The sequence below is a fragment of the Aquarana catesbeiana genome, linkage group LG05 (assembly GCF_042186555.1).
Source record: "Aquarana catesbeiana isolate 2022-GZ linkage group LG05, ASM4218655v1, whole genome shotgun sequence".
Classification (NCBI taxonomy): Eukaryota; Metazoa; Chordata; class Amphibia; order Anura; family Ranidae; genus Aquarana; species Aquarana catesbeiana.
The window spans coordinates 638,373,871-638,395,301 of NC_133328.1; the positions used below are offsets into that span (position 1 = coordinate 638,373,871).

Genomic DNA, 21,431 nt, shown 5'->3' on the forward strand with positions numbered 1-21,431 from the left:
TTTGGCACAGCTTCCTCCAGATAAATCAGGACAGCTTTAGGACCACTTCAGCACACATTAGACCCCAAACCAGGCTATTGGCCCTAACAGCATTGCTCCATCTAGCAGCACCTCCTTAGGCTGAAGCCCAGGGAAAGAGCGAGCACATGGCCCGTCCCAATTATTTATATCCTCCAGCAAGCACCAGTAGCCTAGGGCTGCAACTAACGATTATTTTCATAAACGATTAGTTGGCCCATTTGTTGTTATGATTAATCGGACAATAACCTCTTAAAAAAAGTGTGGTGGATAATTTAGTTAAAGGGGTTGTAAACCCTCACAGTTTTTTACCTTCATGCCTCCCTTTTACTTACCTGAACCCGATCATTCCAGCAATGGGATCGAGCACACCAGCTCCAGCCGGTGTCTTGGGTCCTTATTGGATAGATTGATAGCAGCAAGATCCTTTGGCTCCCGCTGCTGTCAATCAGGCTGAGTCCTGCTGTCTGTGTCAATGGACGCAGCAGCAGGACACAGGAGCGCACCCGCATGAGTGCCCCCATGGAAAGCGCTTCTCTGTGGGAAGGAGCCAGGAGCGGGGGACCCCAGAAGAGGAGGATTGGGGCCACTCTGTGCAAAACCCTTGCACAGAGGAGGTAAGTATGACATGCTTGTTTTTCTTTTGTTTTTTTAAACAAAGCTTCACATTCCCTTTAACCACTTCAATATCTGGCACTTTCACCCCCTTCCTGCCCAGGCCAATTTTCACCTCTGCCGGGTTAGCCCCCCCATATCAAAATTTTTGAAAAAATCTTATGTAGTTTGTTAGATCTTTGTTGGATCAGGTTAGATCAACCGTTGTTTGAGTTAGATCTCACACAGAAGAAGCAATATTAACAGTTATTTGCTGGGGGGGGTTAACCCGTCATCAGCCCCCCTTATCAAAAAATTGACAAAACAGCTATTTTGGAAGCAATTTGTTAGATCAGGTAAGATCAAGTGGTTTTAATGTTAGATCTCACATATTTAGAGACTTATTAAGTGATTAATGAGGGGGGCTGGCCCCCCCTTATCAAATTTTCTGGCCAAAAATCATTCAGGCTAATAGATATTCGTTGGATCCGGTAAGATCAAGTGTTTTTAACGTTAGATCACACATCATTTCAGAGATATTCCACATCAAAATAGAGATATTAGGTGGTACATATGGACGGTTTAGCCCCCCCTTATCAAATTTTCTGGCCAAAAATCATTCAGGCTAATAGATATTCATTAGATCTGGTAAGATCAAGTGGTTTTAACGTTAGATCTCACATAATTAGAGATTTATTAAGTGATTAATGAGGGGGGCTGGCTCCCCCCTATCAAATTTTCTGGCCAAAAATCATTCAGGCTAATAGATATTCGTTAGATCCGGTAAGATCAAGTGTTTTTAACGTTAGATCTCACATCATTTCAGAGATATTGTACATCAAAATAGAGATATTAGGTGGTACATATGGACAGGTTAGCCCCCCCCTTATCAAATTTTCTGGCCAAAAATCATTCAGGCTTATAGATATTCGTTAGATCCGGTAAGATCAAGTGGTTTTAACATTAGATCTCACATCATTTCAGAAATATTCCACATCAAAATAGAGATATTAGGTGGTACATATGGATGGGTTAGCCCCCCTTATCAAATTTTCTGGCCAAAAATCATTCAGGCTAATAGATATTCGTTAGATCTGGTAAGATCAAGAGGTTTTTAAGTTAGATCACACATCATTTCAGAGATATTCCACATCAAAATAGAGATATTAGGTGGTACATATGGACGGGCTGGCCCCCCCTTATCAAATTCTCTGGTCAAAAATCATTCAGGCTAATAGATATTCGTTAGATCCGGTAAGATCAAGTGTTTTTAACGTTAGATCTCACATCATTTCAGAGATATTCCACATCAAAATAGAGATATTAGGTGGTACATATGGACGGGTTAGCCCCCCCTTATCAAATTTTCTGGACAAAAATCATTCAGGCTAATAGATATTCGTTAGATCCGGTAAGATCAAGTGGTTTTAACGTTAGATCTCACATCATTTCAAAGATATTCCACATCAAAATAGAGATATTAGGTGGTACATGTGGACGGGTTAGCCCCCCACATGCAATTTTCTGGCCAAAAATCATCTAGGCTAATAGATATTCGTTAGATCCGGTAAGATCAAGTGGTTTTAACGTTAGAGATATTAGGTGGTAGTACATAAGGATGAGATTAGATCTCACATAATTAGAGACTTATTAAGTGATTAATGACCCCCTCTTTTCAAATTTTCTGGCCAAAAAATCACCCCGGCTAATTGATATTCATTAGATCCGGTAAGATCAAGTTATTTTAATGTTTGATTATCCATAATTACAGGGATATTATGGATATTTGGTAGCGATGCACGTATATCCATACTAGTGTCTATATCGGAGGCGGTGATGAGCATTTTCACATGTACCAGTGAGGAGTGTCATTGAGCATGCCGAGGTATGCTGAATTTATGTGGGACATTAATCGACAGGTGTGTCCAAGCCCAGTGAAGCCTGAAGCACAGTGCCAGAAGCCAGAGGGAAACTTCGGAAGGCTCTGGTGAAGGAGCCAGCCATGTGCCCATCTACGGTACCTGGCTCAAAACCAATGACACGAAGAGACAGCAGCGAAAGTCCAAACCCTTGCAGAGGGCCCCCCGTTGTTGCCTCCAAGCAACCCAGTGTCCTGTTTCTTTTGACAAATGCTGCCTAGTGTCGGAGAGTCAATGCACACCAGACTCCCAGAACTTAGCACAGACTTAAGCCCAATCAGAACCTCGCAGAGAGGAGCGTGGATACAAACCACCGAACAGGCCAGGACCACCACTTCCTCCATGCTCCCTGACAAGCTGGTGGGACCTTCTCCTGTTGTTCCCATCCAAGTAAAGGGAGTCTACACCAAGGACCTTCTGGATACTGGAGCTTAAGTGACTCTTCTCTACAGAGACTTCTATGACAGGCACCTCAAGCACCTGCCTTTGCAGAGGTTGGATGAGCTGCAGATATGGGGCATTGTGACTCAGAACTTCCCCTATGATGGCTATCTACCAGTCAAGCTGACCTTCGATCCCTCCATGGCTGGGAAAGTGAGACTTTTGAAACAGAAGGGAAAGATCTGGTGCTTGCATCAGTGTGAGAAGGTGTTACAGCCTGGTAAAGTGGCCTATTTACAACCATCTGTCAAGCTAAATTGGAAGCAAGCAGGCCCTTTCATTGTCCTTGAATCAGACGGACAGAGAGAAGACATAGGAGTGGAGATAATTCCCGAGGTGGTTTCAACCAAAGGGTTGCAAAGAAGTCACGGGAAGATCTTGGTTTGTGTCCGCAACATAACAGCCTTGCCAGTGAAGATGCCGGCTCAGATGTTGCTGGGACAAGTGAATCTGGCCACCCCAGTCCCGCCATCTGATTTGGTGGGGGGAGCAAAGGATGGGATCTCTGTGGAGGAGCTCTATCCGAAAAATACTCCCCTTTTGCCTGAATGGAAAGAAAGGACCAAGACTCAGCTCCTGAGATGGCAGGCTGCATTCTCCAAGAGTGAATTTGATGTGGGGTGTACAAAAAGTGCCCAATACCAGATCCATCTCTTCGAGTGCATAAGCTGTTCAGGGAAATAGTTTGATGGATTCCTTTAGGGGACTTGGAGGATCTGCATGAACAACTAGCAGAGTTGAAAAGGGCAGGTATCATCCGAGAGTCCCAGAGTCTATACGCTTCCACAATAGTGGTGGTACGGAAGAAGAATGGGTCACTGAGGCTGGGTATTGACTACCGGATGCTGACCTGAAGGACCATTCCCGACCAATATACCACCCCAAGGATAGAAGATGCCTTGCAGAGCCTGTCAGGAGCGAAGTGGTTGAGCATGCTGGATTTGAAGAGTGGGTATTACCAAATCCCATGCACCCTGAGGATCGGTAGAAGACCATTTTCATTACACCGCAGGGGATATTTGGATTTGACCGTATGCATCAAGGCCTGTCTGGTGCCCCAGCCCCAGGCTAATGGAGAAGACCGTGGGTGACATGAAACTGATCGAGGTGTTGGTGTACCTAGACCAGTGTTTCTCAACTCCAGTCCTCAAGTCGCACCAAGAGGTCATGTTTTCAGGATTTCCAATATTTTGCACAGGTGATTTGATCAGTTTCACTGCCTTAGTAATTACCACAGCCGTTTTATCTGAGGGAAATCCTGAAAACATGACCTGTTGGTGCGCCTTGAGGACTAGAGTTGAGAAACACTGACTTAGAGGACATCATCGTTTTCAGCAAGACCCTGGAAGAGCACGAAGAATTTCTGCAGAAGGTCCTTAAGAGACTCCATGGTGAGGGGGTTGAAGCTGTCTCTGGAAAAGTGCCAGTTTTATCAACCCTCGGTCAACTACCTTGGTCACATTGTGTCTGCTGATGAAGTGGCCACTGACCTCCTGGCTGAGGCCTACCAACGTGACTGAGCTTAGGTAATTTCTGGGATTCTGCTCTTATTACAGAAGATTTGTCAAGGGATTCACTAAGACGCTGACCCTGATCTGGCGAAGCCTGTCAGACCAGCTGGAGGGCCCAGAAAACCCAGAGAGTCCATTCAGGAACAATTGACTCTGAAGTGTGAAGAGGTTTTAGGCAGCTGAAGTGAAGCCTAACAACCGCTCCAGTCGTGGCCTATGAAGATCCAACCAAGCCATACGAGCTACACTTTGACGCCAGTCGAGATGGGTTAGGTGGGGTGCTATATCAAGAACATGACTGCCATCTACGGCCTGTTGCCTACGTGAGTCGGAACTTGGTCCCTGCCGAGAAGAACTATCCCATGCACAAACTTGAGTTCCTGGCCTTGAAGTGGGTGGATAAGCTGAGGGATTACCTGTATGGAGCGGAGTTCGTGATCAAGACCGACAACAATGCTCTAACCTACATCGTCACTACCACCAAGGAAACAAGATGCTGATGCTTTGTCAAGAAAGCCCCATTGTTCCAAAGACCCTCCAGAAGAATAGGCCCAACTGACACCTGAAGGGTACGAGCCTTATGTCATGGAGCAGAACATCAACCTGGAGTAGGATCCACGACCGAAGAGGTTGGAGTGTCAGCCGTCGATGTCCCCAGATGAATGAATGAATGAATGAATGAATGATTTGTAAAGTGCTGCAAATGCGAACTGAATCGCCTCAAGGCGCTGGATGCATTCTCTGATGTCAGCTTCTCAGAAAAGGAAGGTCTTTAGTTTTTTTCTGAAGGCCTGGTGGTTTTCTTCCATGCGGATGTTAGTTGGAAGAGCATTCCATAGTCGAGGTCCTTGGACTGCGAATCTTCGTTCTCCCTTTGCTTTGTAGCGGTATTTGGGAATGGTAAGGAGGTTTTGGTTAGCTGATCGAAGACTGCGATTCGGTGTGTAGTGTTTTATTTTCTCGCGGAGATATGGTGGGGCGTTTCCTTGTACGCATTTGTGGGTGAGGCAGAGGGTCTTGAATGTGATCCGATTCTTCACGGTTAGCCAGTGTAGGCTCTTTAGGGAGGGGGAGATGGATTCCCAGGGTTTTTTTCCTAACAGTCTTGCCGCCGTGTTTTGGATGAGTTGTAAGCACGCAAGCTGATATTGGGGTAGTCCTACGTAGAGCGAATTTGCGTAGTCGAGTCGGGAATTGATGATTGTTCCCACAACTGCCGCTTTGTCCTCTTCTGGGATGAAGGGGATGAGTCTACGTAGTTGGCGGAGGAGATGGTGGGATCCGCTCACCACTGATCCTATTTGTGCATCCATTGTCATTCCTGAGTCAAGAATGACTCCGAGACTCTTGGCTTTGGTGCTTGGGGAGATGGTCTGTCCAAGGATGGTGGGAGGTGTCCATGGAGTCTTTATTTTGGAATTTTTGTTGGCATGTAGGAGAAGAAGCTCTGTTTTTGATCCGTTAAGTTTGAGGGAGCTAGTGGTCATCCAGTCATCTATTAAGGTGAGGCATTTCTGTAATTGCTGATGAAGGTCTTTTTGTCCGTTGATGCGAAGGTAGAGTTGGGTGTCGTCAGCTTATGAATGGAAGCAAAGATCGGTTTTCCTGATGATATTGAGAAGTGGGCGGATGTATATGTTGAATAGTACTGGTGACAAGGGTGATCCTTGAGGGACTCCGCAGGAGACTGCCCGGGTTTCCGAGGTGAATGTTCCTAGTTTCACTGTCTGGGAGCGATTCTCTAAGAAGGATGTAAACCATTTTAGAGCAGAACCTGTAGCTCCTGCTACTTCAGCGAGGCGGACAAGTAAAGTATTGTGGTCCACTGTATCGAATGCTGCGCTGAGGTCTAACAGTACCAGATGTTATTGCAATGTTGCCCAAGTCAGGGATGAAGGTCTGCCCAAGCTGTCAAAGAGCTGCGGAGGGACCAGTTGGAGGACCCTCCCTGTAGCTTGGCATTGAAGGCCTTGCTCCTCACTGACTCCCCGAAGGAAACCCATCTGCTGCACCGAGAGTGAGATCGGTTTCAGGTGCACAGAGGGTTGGTCTACCGAAGGGGTCCCTCTGATGATTCTGAAGAAAAATGGCAGCTATTCCTACCTGAAAAACATACGGAGACAGTATTAACTGCCCTACTATCAGGAACCATGAATCAGACCGAGAGAGAAGTATAGTTAAATCACACTTGTTTATTAATATTAATAATAATAATGTAAACAGAGTAAGCGTAGTCAAAACAAGCCAGAGTTCAGTAACCGGATCGGGTAGTCAGCCAAGCAAATGTCAGAGAGCCAGAGATAAACGTAGTAGTACAGCAAGCAGGATCAGGAGCCAGAAGGAACGTCAGCCTAGCAAGTCTTCAACAGGAACGCAGGAGAAAGACTCTGTGATGTTGACAAAGGTGAAGGCAGAGATCAAGTGAGCTGGACGACTTGCTGGGTAACTATGGAGAGAAATGGGAGCTGGCAATTAGCCGACAGCTGAGCAGCCAGCTCAGAGAAGGAAGGGCTGAGCCCAGCCCTGACACCTACATGACAACCATGGCCACCTAGGGCCCAAGAGAACTTTTCTCCTGGTGAGGGACCGGTTCTACTGGCCCTGCATGCAGGCTGAAGTTGAGGACTATTGCCACTCCTGCATCAGATGTATCCAAAGGAAGACTTTGCCTCACTGAGCTGCCCCAATGGACCATCTTCAGAGTCAAGGACCCATGGAGCTGGTGTGAATTGACATTCTGTGCTTGGAGCCTGATCTGAGCAGGCAGGGAAATGTCTTGGTAGTGACTGACCATTTCACTCGGTATGCCCAGGCGTTTTCCACGAGGGACCAACAAGCATCCATGGTGGCCAAGATTTTCGTGGAGAAATTCTTTGTGCACTATGGTCTGTCCCAACGCATCCACTCTGATCAAGGGAGAGATTTCAAGAGTAGTCTCATCAAGAGACGTTCAGACCTGTTGGGCATCAGGAAGTCTAAAACTACCCCGTATCATCCTCAAGGGGATCCTCAACCAGAGAGATTCAATTGAACCCTCCTGGATATACTTGGAACTCTAAGTTCAGAACAAAAGCAGCACTGGAGCAAGCATATAGTGGCTATTGTGCATGCTTATAACAGCACCACCAATGATGCCACAGGTTACTCTCCCTATAGTTTGATGTTCAGACCGTAGGCCCGGCTACCAGTAGACTTGGCCTTCGGCACATCCCTCGACCATACCTTAGCAACTTTCCACAGAGGGTGTGTGGATCGCCTGCAGAGACGTCTGAAAACCACCCATGAGAAGGCTCAAGCTGCCTCATATGCCACAAAATAAACTTTGACCTTAGGGTACAAGTGCAGGACCTACAGCCGGATGACAAGGTACTACTGAGAAACCTGGGTGTCCCTGGAAAGCACAAGTTGGCTAACCGCTGAAAGTCACAGCCCTATGTCATTTGCAAGCATCTTCCCAGACACTCAGTATATCAAATCCGGCCAGAGGGAAGCACAGGCCTGCTGAAGACTTAGCATCACAATCATCTGGTACCTCTGTCAGAAGCAGTTCATGTGCCACCACAGCCAGATTTACAGTCCACACCCACGGCCTCTCAAAGATCCCGGCCAGTGACAAGATCTCACTCTGTACCCCTTGCTGAAGATGAAAACAGCGAGGATAAAGAGAAAGATTGTCTGTGGCCATCTCAAATGCCAGGGCCTGCTACCCACCTCCCCTTTCTTCTCCTCCCAAGGTGACTGAGATGACTCTCAGGCCAGAGGCTCCAGAGTTTGTACCTCAAAGTCCACCTTTTGAAGAGTTGGAAGACCCTCAATCTTCCCTGCTGACAACAGACCCCCTAAGACTTTTCATCCTTCATTGAGGAAGCTGAAGCTGATATGCAGGAAGAAGAAGAGACCAGTGTGCCTGTAACCCTAGAACCTAAAGAACAGCGAGAGCGAAGGGTTATTCACCCGCTCAAAAGACTAACATATGATACTTTGGGTGAAAGCTCTGAGGAGGTCTTTCTCATTGCAAAAAGGACTCTTGAAGAAATAGACTCTTCCACCGCAGATTTGGTGGTGGACAATCCCAACTCACTGTCAGGGCTGGGCTCAGCCCTTCCTTCTCTAAGCTGGCCACTCAGCTGTCGGATAATTGCCAGCTCCTATCTCTCCACAGTTACTCAGCTGTTGATGATATCCTGCTCGTCAGTCCTGCCTACTTAAGCCATCCAGTCCAGAGGATCTCTGCCTTCGCCTTGGTCAACATCACAGAAACAATCTCCTGCGAACCTGTTCAAGACTTACTTTGCTGACATCCTTTCTGGCTCCAGATCCTGCTTGCTGTTCCACTACATTGATCCCTGACTTCTGGCTTGGCTGACTATCCGTTCCGGTTACTGAACTTTGGCTATGTTTTGACTACGTTTGTTCTTTTTACTTTTATTATTAAACAAGTGTGATTTAATCTGTCTTGGCCTGATTTCTTGGTTTCTGACACTCAGCCCCTGGCACATCTAGCTGGGCCATTCCAGTTAACCTCCCCTCCTATACTAATTGTTGGGATGTTCCTCTGCCAGGGTTTTATGCAGATGTAAATTATATGGTTTCCTGTGCACACTAACCTGTTTTTTTTTCTGTGTGTATATCAAAAGCATGTAACAAGTCATAGACTCTTTACCTCCTTTGGCGGACTAAAGGTTCTTTGGTGGGGGGGATTTTGTAGCGGGGGCTACTCTATTACCCATGGTCCCGCACCTCCCGTCATTTCTGCCAGCGACTGCCGGACTGAATAGACACTGACACAGGCACTCACTGAGGGAGAGCACGCATATCAGTCCCTGTGGGGGATTTCTCCCCCTCCCTCTCCTCTTCCTGTGTCCCTATTGGCAGGGAGAGGGAGCCAATCAAGCAGCAGCAGAGGACCACGGCCCACAATACAGCCCCATTGATTTCTACAGGGGGTGGAACTACCAAGCCCAGCCTGCTTTGCAAGAAGGGGGGGCTAGCTAAAGACTTAAGCTTGTTGGTCTGAGGAGAGATCACCATGAGGCAGGGAGGTGAACAGAGGTGTGAGGAGAGACTACAGGCTCCCGCTGAACAACCATGCAAAGAATGTTCCAGAGACCATCCAGAGACGGTTGAAGATGGATGTACCTTCTGTACCACCTAATATCTCTATTTTTTATGGAATATCTTTGAAATTATGTTAGAACTAACATTAAAACCTCTTGATCTTAACGGATCTAACGAATATCTATAAGCCTGAATGATTTTTGGCCAGAAAATTTGATAAGGGGGGGCTAACCCGTCCATATGTACCACCTAATATCTCTATTTTGATGTGGAATATCTCTGAAATGATGTGAGATCTAAGGTTAAAACCACTTGATCTTACCGGATCTAACGAATATCTATTAGCCTGAATGATTTTTGGCCAGAAAATTTGATAAGGGGGGGCCATCCCGTCCATATGTATCACCTAATATCTCTATTTTGATGTGGAATATCTCTGAAATTATGTGTGATCTAACATTAAAAACACTTGATCTTACCGGATCTAATGAATATCTATTAGCCTGAATGATTTTTGACCAGAAAATTTGATAAGGGGGGGCCAGCCCATCCATATGTACCACCTAATATCTCTATTTTGATATGGAATATCTCTGAAATGATGTGAGATCTAACGTTAAAACCTCTTGATCTTACCGGATCTAACGAAAATCTATTAGCCTGAATGATTTTTGGCCAGAAAATTTGATGGGGGGGCCAGCCCCCCTCATTAATCACTTAATAAGTCTCTAATTATGTGAGATCTAACGTTAAAACCACATGATCTTACCGGATCTAACGAATATCTATTAGTCTGAATTATTTTTGACCAGAAAATTTGATAAGGGGGGGGCTAAACCGTCCATATGTACCACCTAATATGTCTATTTTGATGTGGAATATCTCTGAAATGATGTGAGATCTAACGTTAAAACCACTTGATCTTACCGGATCTAACGAATATCTATTAGCCTGTATGATTTTTGGCCATAAAATTTGATAAGGAGGGGCCAGCCCGTCCATATGTACCACCTAATATCTCTATTTTGATGTGGAATATCTCTGAAATGATGTGAGATCTAATTTTAAAACCCCTTGATCTTACCGGATCTAACGAATATCTATTAGCCTGAATGATTTTTGGCCAGAAAATTTGATAAGGGGGGCCAGCCCCCCCCTCATTAATCACTTAATAAGTCTCTAATTATGTGAGATCTAACGTTAAAACCACTTGATATTACCAGATCTAACAAATTGCTTCCAAAATAGCTAACTGTTTGGTCAATTTTTTGATAAGGGGGGGCTGATGACGGGTTAGCCCCCCCCAGAAAATAACTGTTAATATTGCTTCTTCTGTGTGAGATCTAACGCAAACAACAATGAATCTAACCTGATCTAACAAAGATCTAACAAACTGCATAAGATTTTTTCAAAAATTTTGATATGGGGGGGCTAACCCGGCAGAGGTCAATTTTTAGCTTTCAGCTCTGTCACACTTTGAATGACAATTGCGCTGTCATGCCACACTGTACCCAAACAATTCTTTCACCATTTTGTTCCCACAAATAGAGCTTTCTTTTGGTAGTATTTGATCACTGCTGGGGTTTTTATTTTTTGCGCAACAAATAAACAAATACCGAAAATTTTGAAAAAAAAAAAAGGTTTTCTTTTTGTAAATAAGTAAGTTTTCTCCTTCACTGATGGGCACTAATGAGGCTGCACTGATGGGCACTGATAAGGTGGCACTGATGTGCACTGATAAGGTGGAACCAATGAGGTGGCACTGATGGGCACTGATGATAGGGCACGGATAGGCGGCACTGATAGGCGGCACTGATTGGTACTTGCGGGTGGCACTGACTGATAGGTGGCATGGATGGGCACTGATAGGTGGGCACTGATGGGCACTGATAGGTGGCATTGATGGACAATGATGGGTGGCACTGATGGACACTGATAGGTGGGCACTGATAGGCAGCACTGATGGGCACTGAAAGGCTGCACTGATTGGTACTTGCGGGTGGCACTGACTGATAGGTGGCATGGATGGGCACTGATAGGTGGGCACTAATGGGCACTGATAGGTGGCATTGATGGACAATGATGGGTGGCACTGATGGGCACTGATAGATAGCACTGATGGGCATTACTGATAGGGAGACATCTGGCAGGTATTGGTAATGGGCCCTGACTGGCACCATTTGTGGGCACTGATTGGCATATTTTGGGCACTGTCATACCTGGTGGCCATGGGTGGCATACCTGGTCATCCATCCGTTCTCTGCCATATCTGGTGGTCCTGGTGGAATCCCTGGTGGTCCAATGTGGGCATCCACTTGGGAGCTGCGCTGATAGTCAGTCAGCGCAGAACCCCCCTGTCAGGAGACCTGCCGATCAGCTCTCCTCTACTCACGTCTGTCAGATTGGATATCCCTGATCAAGTGGTATAGAGCCTCCGTCAGAGATCGTTGTAGTGGTGTGTCAGACACCACTGATCGCTCCCCCACGTGCACGCGCCGGCAGTTATCCTGAAAGACGTGCAGTCAGGATAACTGAACCACCACCCGGCCTATAGCAAAATGATCAGTTTTTTATTTCTGAAAAATAGTTTTATGTATATATTTTTCTAATTTTACTTCACCAACTTAGACTATTGTGTTCTGATCCATCACATATAATTCAGATTAAAAAAAAACACTGAACAGAAGGCTGTAATGTAACAAAATAGGTAAAAAGCCAAGGGGGTGAATAATTTTGCAAGGCACTGTATATACTATTAGAGGTTGAATCTGGTAAATATCATCAGACTCAGAGATCAAATTATTTTTTTAAAGAAAAAAAAAATTAAAGAGTATTTTGCGGATTTTCAGACAGAACTGTAATATATTATGTATGACAGACTCCCTTGTCATAGGCAGATGGTTTGATAAAAGTCACTTATGCTGTCCATACAAAAAACAATGTCTTCCTTCAAAAAAACTTTAATTGTGAGAGCATTCATTGATTTTCTAATGGTTAGTGCGGTCAAATCTGCATTCATTTTTGACCACAGTGATGGGAAAATCTGAAGGAGCAGAATAGAAAACTTCTTGGTCAAAGGAATTTCAGTGTATGTGGTTTTTGAACAGAAATGACATTCATTTTAAAACTGAATGTTAAAAGCAAGAGAAATCTTCAAACAACATTCTTTCATTCAGCGACTGTACAAAGATTTTTCGTATGAATATTATTGTCCGAAAATCGATCTGTGTATGGCCAGCATGAGGCACGGTACACACCTATGCAGTTTGCTTTTGATCCGTTTCTGCAGTGCTTTCTGCAGTGCGTCTTTGCACACGCGACTTTGCTGTGATTTGCGTTTTGCATTTTTTGGCCAATTTGTTGTTGGGCAGATTAAAAGATGCAACACACTACATGCTTTTCTGCAGCTTCTCCATTGAAGTCTATTGAACCACAAAAAGCAAAAAAAAAAAACCACACAGTTTTGCTGACCCTTTCCAAACACGCAGCGGCAGAAAAAAAGCTTAGATGTGAACGTGTCCCATAGGAAACCATGTTAAATGAGCTGTAGTGCATTTCTGCAAAAAGCACCAAAAATCGCATAGGTGTGAACCAGGTCTAAGATGTTTAGTAGCAGCAGAATGCTTTTTTTTTGTATCAACTGTCATAATAGGGTAAAAAAAAAAAAACTTAGCCCTTTATAGTACAAAAAGAGCAAATAATCACTATAAGGGGTTCATTTATACTGTGAAACAGTGAAAGTAATAATAGATATTACTTATATCATACAGATTATCTCACAAAAGTGAGTACACCCCTCACATTTTTGTAAATATTTTAGTCTTGTGACAACACTGAAGAAATGACACTTTGCTACAATGTAAAGTAGTGAGTGTACAGCTTGTATAATGCCCCGTACACGCGGTCGGATTTTCCGATGGAAAATGTCCGATCGGAGCGTGTTGTCGGAAATTCCGACCGTGTGTGGGCTCCATCTGACATTTTCCATCGGATTTTCCGACACACAAAGTTTGAGAGCAGGAGATAAAATTTTCCGGCAACAAAATCCGTTGTCGGAATTTCCGATCGTGTGTACACAAATCCGACGGACAAAGTGCCACGCATGCTCAGAATAAATAAAGAGATGAAAGCTATTGGCCACTGCCCCGTTTATAGTCCCGACGTACATGTTTTACGTCACCGCGTTTAGAACGATCGGATTTTCCGACAACTTTGTGTGACCGTGTGTATGCAAGACAAGTTTGAGCCAACATCCTTCGGAAAAAATCCTAGGATTTTGTTGTTGGAATGTCCGAACAAAGTCCGACCGTGTGTACGGGGCATAACAGTGTAAATTTGCTGTCCCCTCAAAATAACTCAACACACAGCCATTGATGTCTAAACCGTTGGCAACAAAAGTGAGTACACCCTTAAGTGAAAATGTCCAAATTGGGCTCAAAGTGTCAAATATTTTTTGGGGCCACCATTATTTTCCAGCACTGTCTTAACCCTCTTGGGCATGGAGCTCACCGGAGCTTTAGAGGTTGCCACTGGAGTCCTCTTCCACTCCTCCATGACGACATCACGGAGCTGGTGGATGTTAGAGACCTTGCGCTCCTCCACCTTCCGTTTGAGGATGTCCCACAGATGATCAATAGGGTTTAGGTCTGGAGACATGCTTGGCCAGTCCATCACCTTTACCCTCAGCTTCTTTAACAAGGCAGTGGTCGTCTTGGAGGTGTGTTTGGGGTTGTTATCATGTTGGAATACTGCCCTGCGGCCCAGTCAGGGAGGGGGTCATGCTCTGCTTCAGTATGCCACAGTACATGTTGGCATTCATGGTTCCCTCAATGAAATGTAGCTCCCAAGTACTGGCAGCACTCATGCAGCCCCAGGCCATGACACTCCCACCACCATGCTTGCCTGTAGGCAAGACACACTTGTCTTTGTACTCCTCACCTGGTTGCTGCTACATACGTTTGACACCATCTGAACCAAATAAGTTTATCTTGGTCTCATCAGACCACAGGACATGGTTCCAGTAATCCATGTCCTTAGTGTGCTTGTCTTCAGCAAACTGTTTGCAAGCTTTCTTGTGCATCATCTTTAGAAGAGGCTTCCTTCTGGGATGACAACCATGCAGACCAATTTTATGCAGTGTGCGGTGTATGGTCTGAGGACTGACAGGCTGACTCCCCACCCCTTCAACCTCTGCAGCAATGCTGGCAGCACTCATACGTCTATTTCCTAAAGACAACCTCTGGATATGATGCTGAGCACGTGCACTCAACTTCTTTGGTCGACCATGGTGAGGTCTGTTCTGAGTGGAACCTGTCCTGTTAAACCGCTGTATGGCCTTGGCCATCGTCTTTGCCATGAGGTGCCATGTTGAACTTCCAGTGACCAGTATTAGTGAGAGAGATAACACCAAATTTACCACACCTGCTCCCCATTCACACCTGAGACTTTGTAACACGAACGAGTCACATGACACCGGATTGGAAAATGGCTAATTGGGCCCAATTTGGACATTTACACTTAGGGGTGTACTCACTTTTGTTGCAAGCGGTTTAGACATTAATGGCTGTGTGTTGAGTTATTTTGAGGGGACAGCAAATTTACACTGTTATACAAGCTGTACACTCACTACTTTACATTGTAGCAAAGTGTCATTTCTTCAGTGTTATCACATGAAAAGTTAGAATAAAATATTTACAAAAATGTGAGGGGTGTACTCACTTTTGTGTGATACTGTATATAAAAACAAAAATACAATTATATATAAACATAATATATATATATATATATATATATATATATATATATATATATATATATATATATATAGATATAGATATATATATATATATATTTATAATTTAGATATAAATAAAATTATATATATATATATATATATATATATATATATATATAAAACTTACTTATTATTTTCTAACAATTTGCATGGATGGCAGCAGTTGGGATGGTCAATTTCTGACTGATTTGGTAACACAAATCTAATCCACCTGCTTATCAGCCCATATTGGGGCACCATCATAGTTTGTAGCCCCTTTTGGAAGAAGAAGTAAGCCTCCATGTACTCACACAGGATTTTTGCGGTCAGGTGAATCACCAATGCGGATCTCGGCCCCCAGCAGGCGTTCCACATAGCTGTCCTGACGGTTTGTGATGACGATACTGGATATGTTGTAGGTCTTTTTCAGGTCCAGATGCCACCAGGGCTCATAGTTCCGCATGGTGTGAGAGCAGAAACCTTTATGAAAATCCACTTCTACCATTCCGTCTATGGCTTTGTTTGCATAGCACATCACTTCGGACTTGTAGACAGAACTCTGGCTGGCTGTTCCATTTTGGGCCACATTAACCGCTAGAGATAAGACATAGAATCAATTAGTGACCTCACAACCAAAAATGTCACTTTAAGGTAAATTTACCATTTAAAAAAAGAATATCTACCAATTCCATGATCTAAACCTTCATAGGATAGAGAATACTCTTTTCCTGGCCTTCTCTCCACCTTTATGATTATACCCACCACCAGGACATCACATCACCAATACAAACCTCCAGGGATCTCCAAACGTTCTAAACAAAGGGCCAGTCTACTATTCTTCAGGCTTTATGGGGGGCTGGACTGTGGCCATTAGGGATAAAAAAAAAATCGCTTTGGATTTGGTGGTCAGTGGGAGTAATTAAATTACATAGCAACTTTGGTCAGCAGGACGAGAAATAATGCCCCATCATTTGTGACAGTGATAGGAACAGTGCCCCATCATTGGTGTCAGTGGGAGGAATAGTTCCCCTATGATTGGTGTCAGCGATAGGAATAATGCCCCATAGTTGGTGTCAGCAACAGGAATAGTGTCCTTATCTTTGGTGTCAGTGAGAGGAAAAGTGCCCCATCATTGGTCTCAGTGAGAGGAATAGTGCCCCATCATTGTTGTCAGCTAGAGGAATAGTGCCTCATCATTGGTGTTAGTGAGAGGAATAGTGCCCCATCATTAATATCAGTTGGAGGAATAGTGTCCCATCATTAGTGTCAGTGGGAGGAATAGTTCCCCATGATTGGTGTCAGTGAGAGGAATAGTGCCCCATTATTGGTGTCAGTGGGAAAAATAGTGCCCTATCATTGGGGTCATTGAGAAGAATAGTGCCCCATCATTGGTGTCAGTGAGAGGAATAGTGTCCCACCATTGGTGTCAGTGGGAGGAATAGTGCCCCATCATTGGAGCACAGGTGTGTCAGGAGGAAGCTGTCTCTGGAGCTCCTCCAGGTGATCTGTGTGAGAGGGGAGTGGTGGTGAAATCTCTCCCAGCCCTCCTGGCCCCTTTCTGGGGAAGCCATGGAGGCCAGCAGGGCCTCTCCTGCTGGAAGCTCTCAGCCATCTCCTGGGCCATCGGGTGACATGCCTGCCCCTGCACAAACCATGACTGGGGATCTCTCTACCCCTGGTGAGGATGAAGGTTCTGAGGCCATTCGGGAGCGAGTGGTGGCCGGGATTAAGGTCCTGAATAAGGAGAGAGACAAGCTGTACAAACTCAGAGCGGAGGTGAAGCAGTTGAGAAGACAGCGTGAGGGCTTGCATAGCCAGAGACGTGGGACCATGGATCCGGAGATCCAACTGGCCAAGGTCCGGGTTGAACACCAGGAAACCATTATGTCCATGATGGAAGGCAGAGATGGGCCCTTTAAGGAAAAATTCTGCAATGACAGAAGGTTTGCCAGAATGACAAAAATGGAGGTGTAAGAGGAGACCCCCAGTTCAGACCCCCTGCCCCCTCAGGGAGAGGTAAGCAGCCCCATGCCTTCCCAGGACTCAGGAGGCATGCTCAGGGCCATCCAGGCAATGGAGTCTCCTTTGCGGGAGGATCAGTTGGTGTGTCATGAGGAGGACATTACTGATAATGTGCCTGACAAGGTAAAGCCTGTCAAGCCCCATGTGGTGCATAAAACTGTTTTTGTGAACACTGTGACTGATACTGACAATGTGCCCAGTGACAATCAGGCTGCTAGTCCTATGTGTAGCAATGCTGTGCTTGCTGATGCTGCAGTGCAGCAAAATATGCACTTAAAAAATTACATTCCTGCAGAGGAACTACAAGATTCAGCAGAGCCTATTAACCCCCCTTCAGCTGAGTCTGAAGCTGTTTGCCCCACAGCTGCTGAGGACTCTACAGCACAGCTTCAGGAGACAGCTGGTATTGCATCAGAAACTGTGACTATTCCTGATGGGAATGTGAATGTGTGCGTGACTGATAAAAATCATCCCAGCACCAGTGTGATAGACAGTCCTACCAACTCTGTTCAAGCAGATAATAATAATAATTGTAATGTACAGACTAATGTAACATCAGTGTGGGGCCTTGGCCCTGATAAGCCTACATTTGCTCAGGTGGTACGCTCTGCTCCTGGTGGCTCCGCCCCCAAGTGGTTTCTCTCCCTGCGGCCTACCACTTTGAGCACCCCAGGATCTGGTCTTGGGTCTCTGGCTTCTGCTGGGGGTCCGAGACGAAATGTAGTAATTCTTAAATGGGGTGGTGGTGCAATCCCTCCAGCACGGCGTGCAGTGGTGGACATGATTTTGGAGATGGGTTTTGGGGCAAACGATCTGTATGCCCTAATACATGTTGCTGGGAGCTGGGAATATACTATTAGTTTCACCAGGCCAGAGGGTCTTGACCTGTTCTGGGAGCGATATGAGGCTCGGTGCAGGTCGAGACCCGAATGGGAAGGTCTGGCCCCAGTTGCGGTTTCACAAAGGTCTACAGTGAAAAAAATCACAATTATCCTCACTAATGAGAGTGTTCCTGCTCGAGATTTAGAGGTCTGGTTAAAGAATTATGGTGAGGTATTGACTAAGCTCGATAAAATACTTGATGAACGTAACATCTGGACTGGGGGTTGGTCAGTTACAGTCAGGTTGGCCAGGGATGGGAATGTTGTCCGTCACCTGCCCTCCTCAGCTTTTATAGGGAGGGATAGGATGACTAATGTGACAGACCTAGCCAGAACAGAGGCTGTTGGAGAGGACTGTATGCAAGCCTGTTGCCTTTTGATTATGGGCCCTGGATTTTCAATGGAACAATACTCTTTGTGAGGTGAATGAGAAATCCAGGCTGAACTGTACTAATCGGACTCAGTCGTGTATATATGTATATATTGTATGGGGACTCCTTACTGTAGATTTGTGTCCCTGAAGAGGGAGGGGGGATTCCTCCAGCAGCCCCCTGCTAATAAGACTGATTCATTCTGTTGGGACACATCCTATGAGGAGATGCTGGTGTCATCAATTCCAACTACCTGTGTTTATGTTAATTGAATGAGCTGATGACATTGTCCTCTATACAATGTAGGAGACGGGACGACTCCTATTGGAGCTGCTATTGTGAGAAATGTCCTGTGAAAATTAACTCAGTCTGGGCAATAGGTCATGTCTCAGTCACCTAGGCTGTATAAAGGATTAGTTAATTAGCTCATGTCAATTATGTTAATTAGGTTACAGTTCTATTGTTAGAGGAGGTTCCAACGGCATATAAAGTCTTGTAATTTTGAGTCTAAATAAACAATTCTTGGTAGCAACAAGCAAGTGTCGCCTTGTTTTGTGCTCAGAGAGGTTGGGATATCTGTATACAGACTGGGAGGAAGTGGTATATGACGGAAGCACTCAAGCGGAGTGTGGAACGTTCCGTGACATTGGTGGCAAGCAGCGGGAAAGCTTCGTGCAGTCTGGGAAATTTAAACCTCCACCTGGATCCAAGATCAGGATAGCAGACTTCAGTCACCCCATCGGAGATATGGACCTGGCATCAGAATTCCCGGGGCTGCTGCGAATCATCCTTTCAACATACACCAGGACTGTGTCTGAAGATGAATACCTGGAGCTTAGGCAGCAAATTCGGGTGGAGCTCTGGATTGCAGCCCTCCGTCTCGCTGGTATAAAACAGGGCAAGTGCTTTCCAACCCAAGAGCAATGGGCCAGTGACCAACGAGCATTGCGGATGGCATTCCTGGGAGAGCAGCCCCAGGAGCAATGGGTGACTGAGTTGGACAGGTTGGTCCAGAATGCTCTCCAGAGGGATATGACTTTGGCTGCCCTGGATTGCAGGGCAGAGCTCTGCTAAACTCTGCCCAGAAATGATGGCATATCCTGGGTTCCATGGACAGGAGATGGTGAACCTCTATCCCCAGACATCAGTTGCAGAGACATGGGATTTGATAGACTTTTCTGCTGAGGAAAAACAAACTGATGAGCCTCCAGCAGAAGAGCTGCTATCAGGGCCAAAGTTCACTGTGTTCTGCCCAGCACCAACAGTGGCTTCGGCCTTCTTGAGAGAAGAGGTAGTCGGCCTTTCTCCCACAACACTGACAGGAACATGTTATTTTCTGCCAGCAGCATCTATGGAGTTAAAACAAACTTCTCCAGCTGAAGATCTGGTAACTGAACAGAGGGTCCAAGACCTCTGTCCCACACTTTTACCACTTCTAGAGACTGGGGATTTCTCGCTGGTATAAAACAGGGCAAGTGCTTTCCAACCCAAGAGCAACGGGCCAGTGACCAACGGGCATTGCGGATGGCATTCCTGGGAGAGCAGCCCCAGGAGCAATGGGTGACTGAGTTGGACAGGTTGGTCCAGCAGGAGATAGAGCTGGACAATCGTTATTGGGCTCTGCAATGGCACGCAATGGAGGGATATTTAGGGGAGACGACAGAATGCTCTCCAGAGGGATATGACTTTGGCGGCCCTGGATTGCTGTGGGAGAGTCTTACAGATCATTTTATGTTTGGTGATGAAGGGGAACCTGACCTTGAGGACCCGAGAGAATATAGAAGAGTCTATGCTCGGTCTTGCAGGGGTCTCAGAGCTCAAACCTGATCTGGACCATTTGCTAAGGAAGGAACAGCATCTGGAAAGGGCATACAGGAAACTGCTAGAACAAGTTCCACAGCATGCCAGAGAATCAGCAGTGGAAAATCCGGAGATTGCCGTCCCCAAACCTGAAGTGCTGACAACAGGGCAGAGCTCTGCTAACCTCTGCCCAGAAATGATGGCATCTTCTGGGTTCCATGGACAGGAGATAGTGAACCTCTATCCCCAGACATCAGTTGCAGAGACATGGGATTTGATAGACTTTTCTGCTGAGGAAAAACAACCTGATGAGCCTCCAGCAGAAGAGCTGCTATCAGGGCCAAAGTTCACTGTGTTCTGCCCAGCACCAACAGTGGCTTCAGCCTTCTTGAGTGAAGAGGTAGTCAGCCTTTCTCCCACAACACTGACAGGGACATGTGATTTTCTGCCAGCAGCATCTATGGAGTTAAAACAAACTTCTCCAGCTGAAGATCTGGTAACTGAACAGAGGGTCCAAGACCTCTGTCCCACACTTTTACCACTTCTAGAGACTGGGGATTTCTCGCTGGTATAAAACAGGGCAAGTGCTTTCCAACCCAAGAGCAATGGGCCAGTGACCAACGGGCATTGCGGATGGCATTCCTGGGAGAGCAGCCCCAGGAGCAATGGGTGACTGAGTTGGACAGGTTGGTCCAGCAGGAGATAGAGCTGGACAATCGTTATCGGGCTCTGCAATGGCACGCAGAGGAGGGATATTTAGGGGAGACGACAGAATGCTCTCCAGAGGGATATGACTTTGGCGGCCCTGGATTGCTGTGGGAGAGTCTTACAGATCATTTTATGTTTGGTGATGAAGGGGAACCTGACCTTGAGGACCCGAGAGAATATAGAGAGTCTATGCTCAGTCTTGCAGGGGTCTCAGAGCTCAAACCTGATCTGGATCATTTGCTAAGGAAGGAACAGCATCTGGAAAGGGCATACAGGAAACTGCTAGAACAAGTTCCACAGCATGCCAGAGAATCGGCAGTGGAAAATCCGGAGAT

The 21,431-nt window shown here is 45.7% G+C and overlaps 1 protein-coding gene across 1 annotated transcript in view; it reads right to left on the bottom strand.

The window, feature by feature from the left end:
• Positions 1-21,431, bottom strand: part of LOC141146121 (uncharacterized) — a 132,151-nt gene that overhangs the window by 70,558 nt on the left and 40,162 nt on the right. Inside the window, exon 2 of the mRNA XM_073632875.1 lies at positions 15,626-15,908. Within this exon, the coding sequence (XP_073488976.1) occupies positions 15,626-15,908 (283 nt within the window). The remainder of the gene's footprint in view (positions 1-15,625; positions 15,909-21,431) is intronic.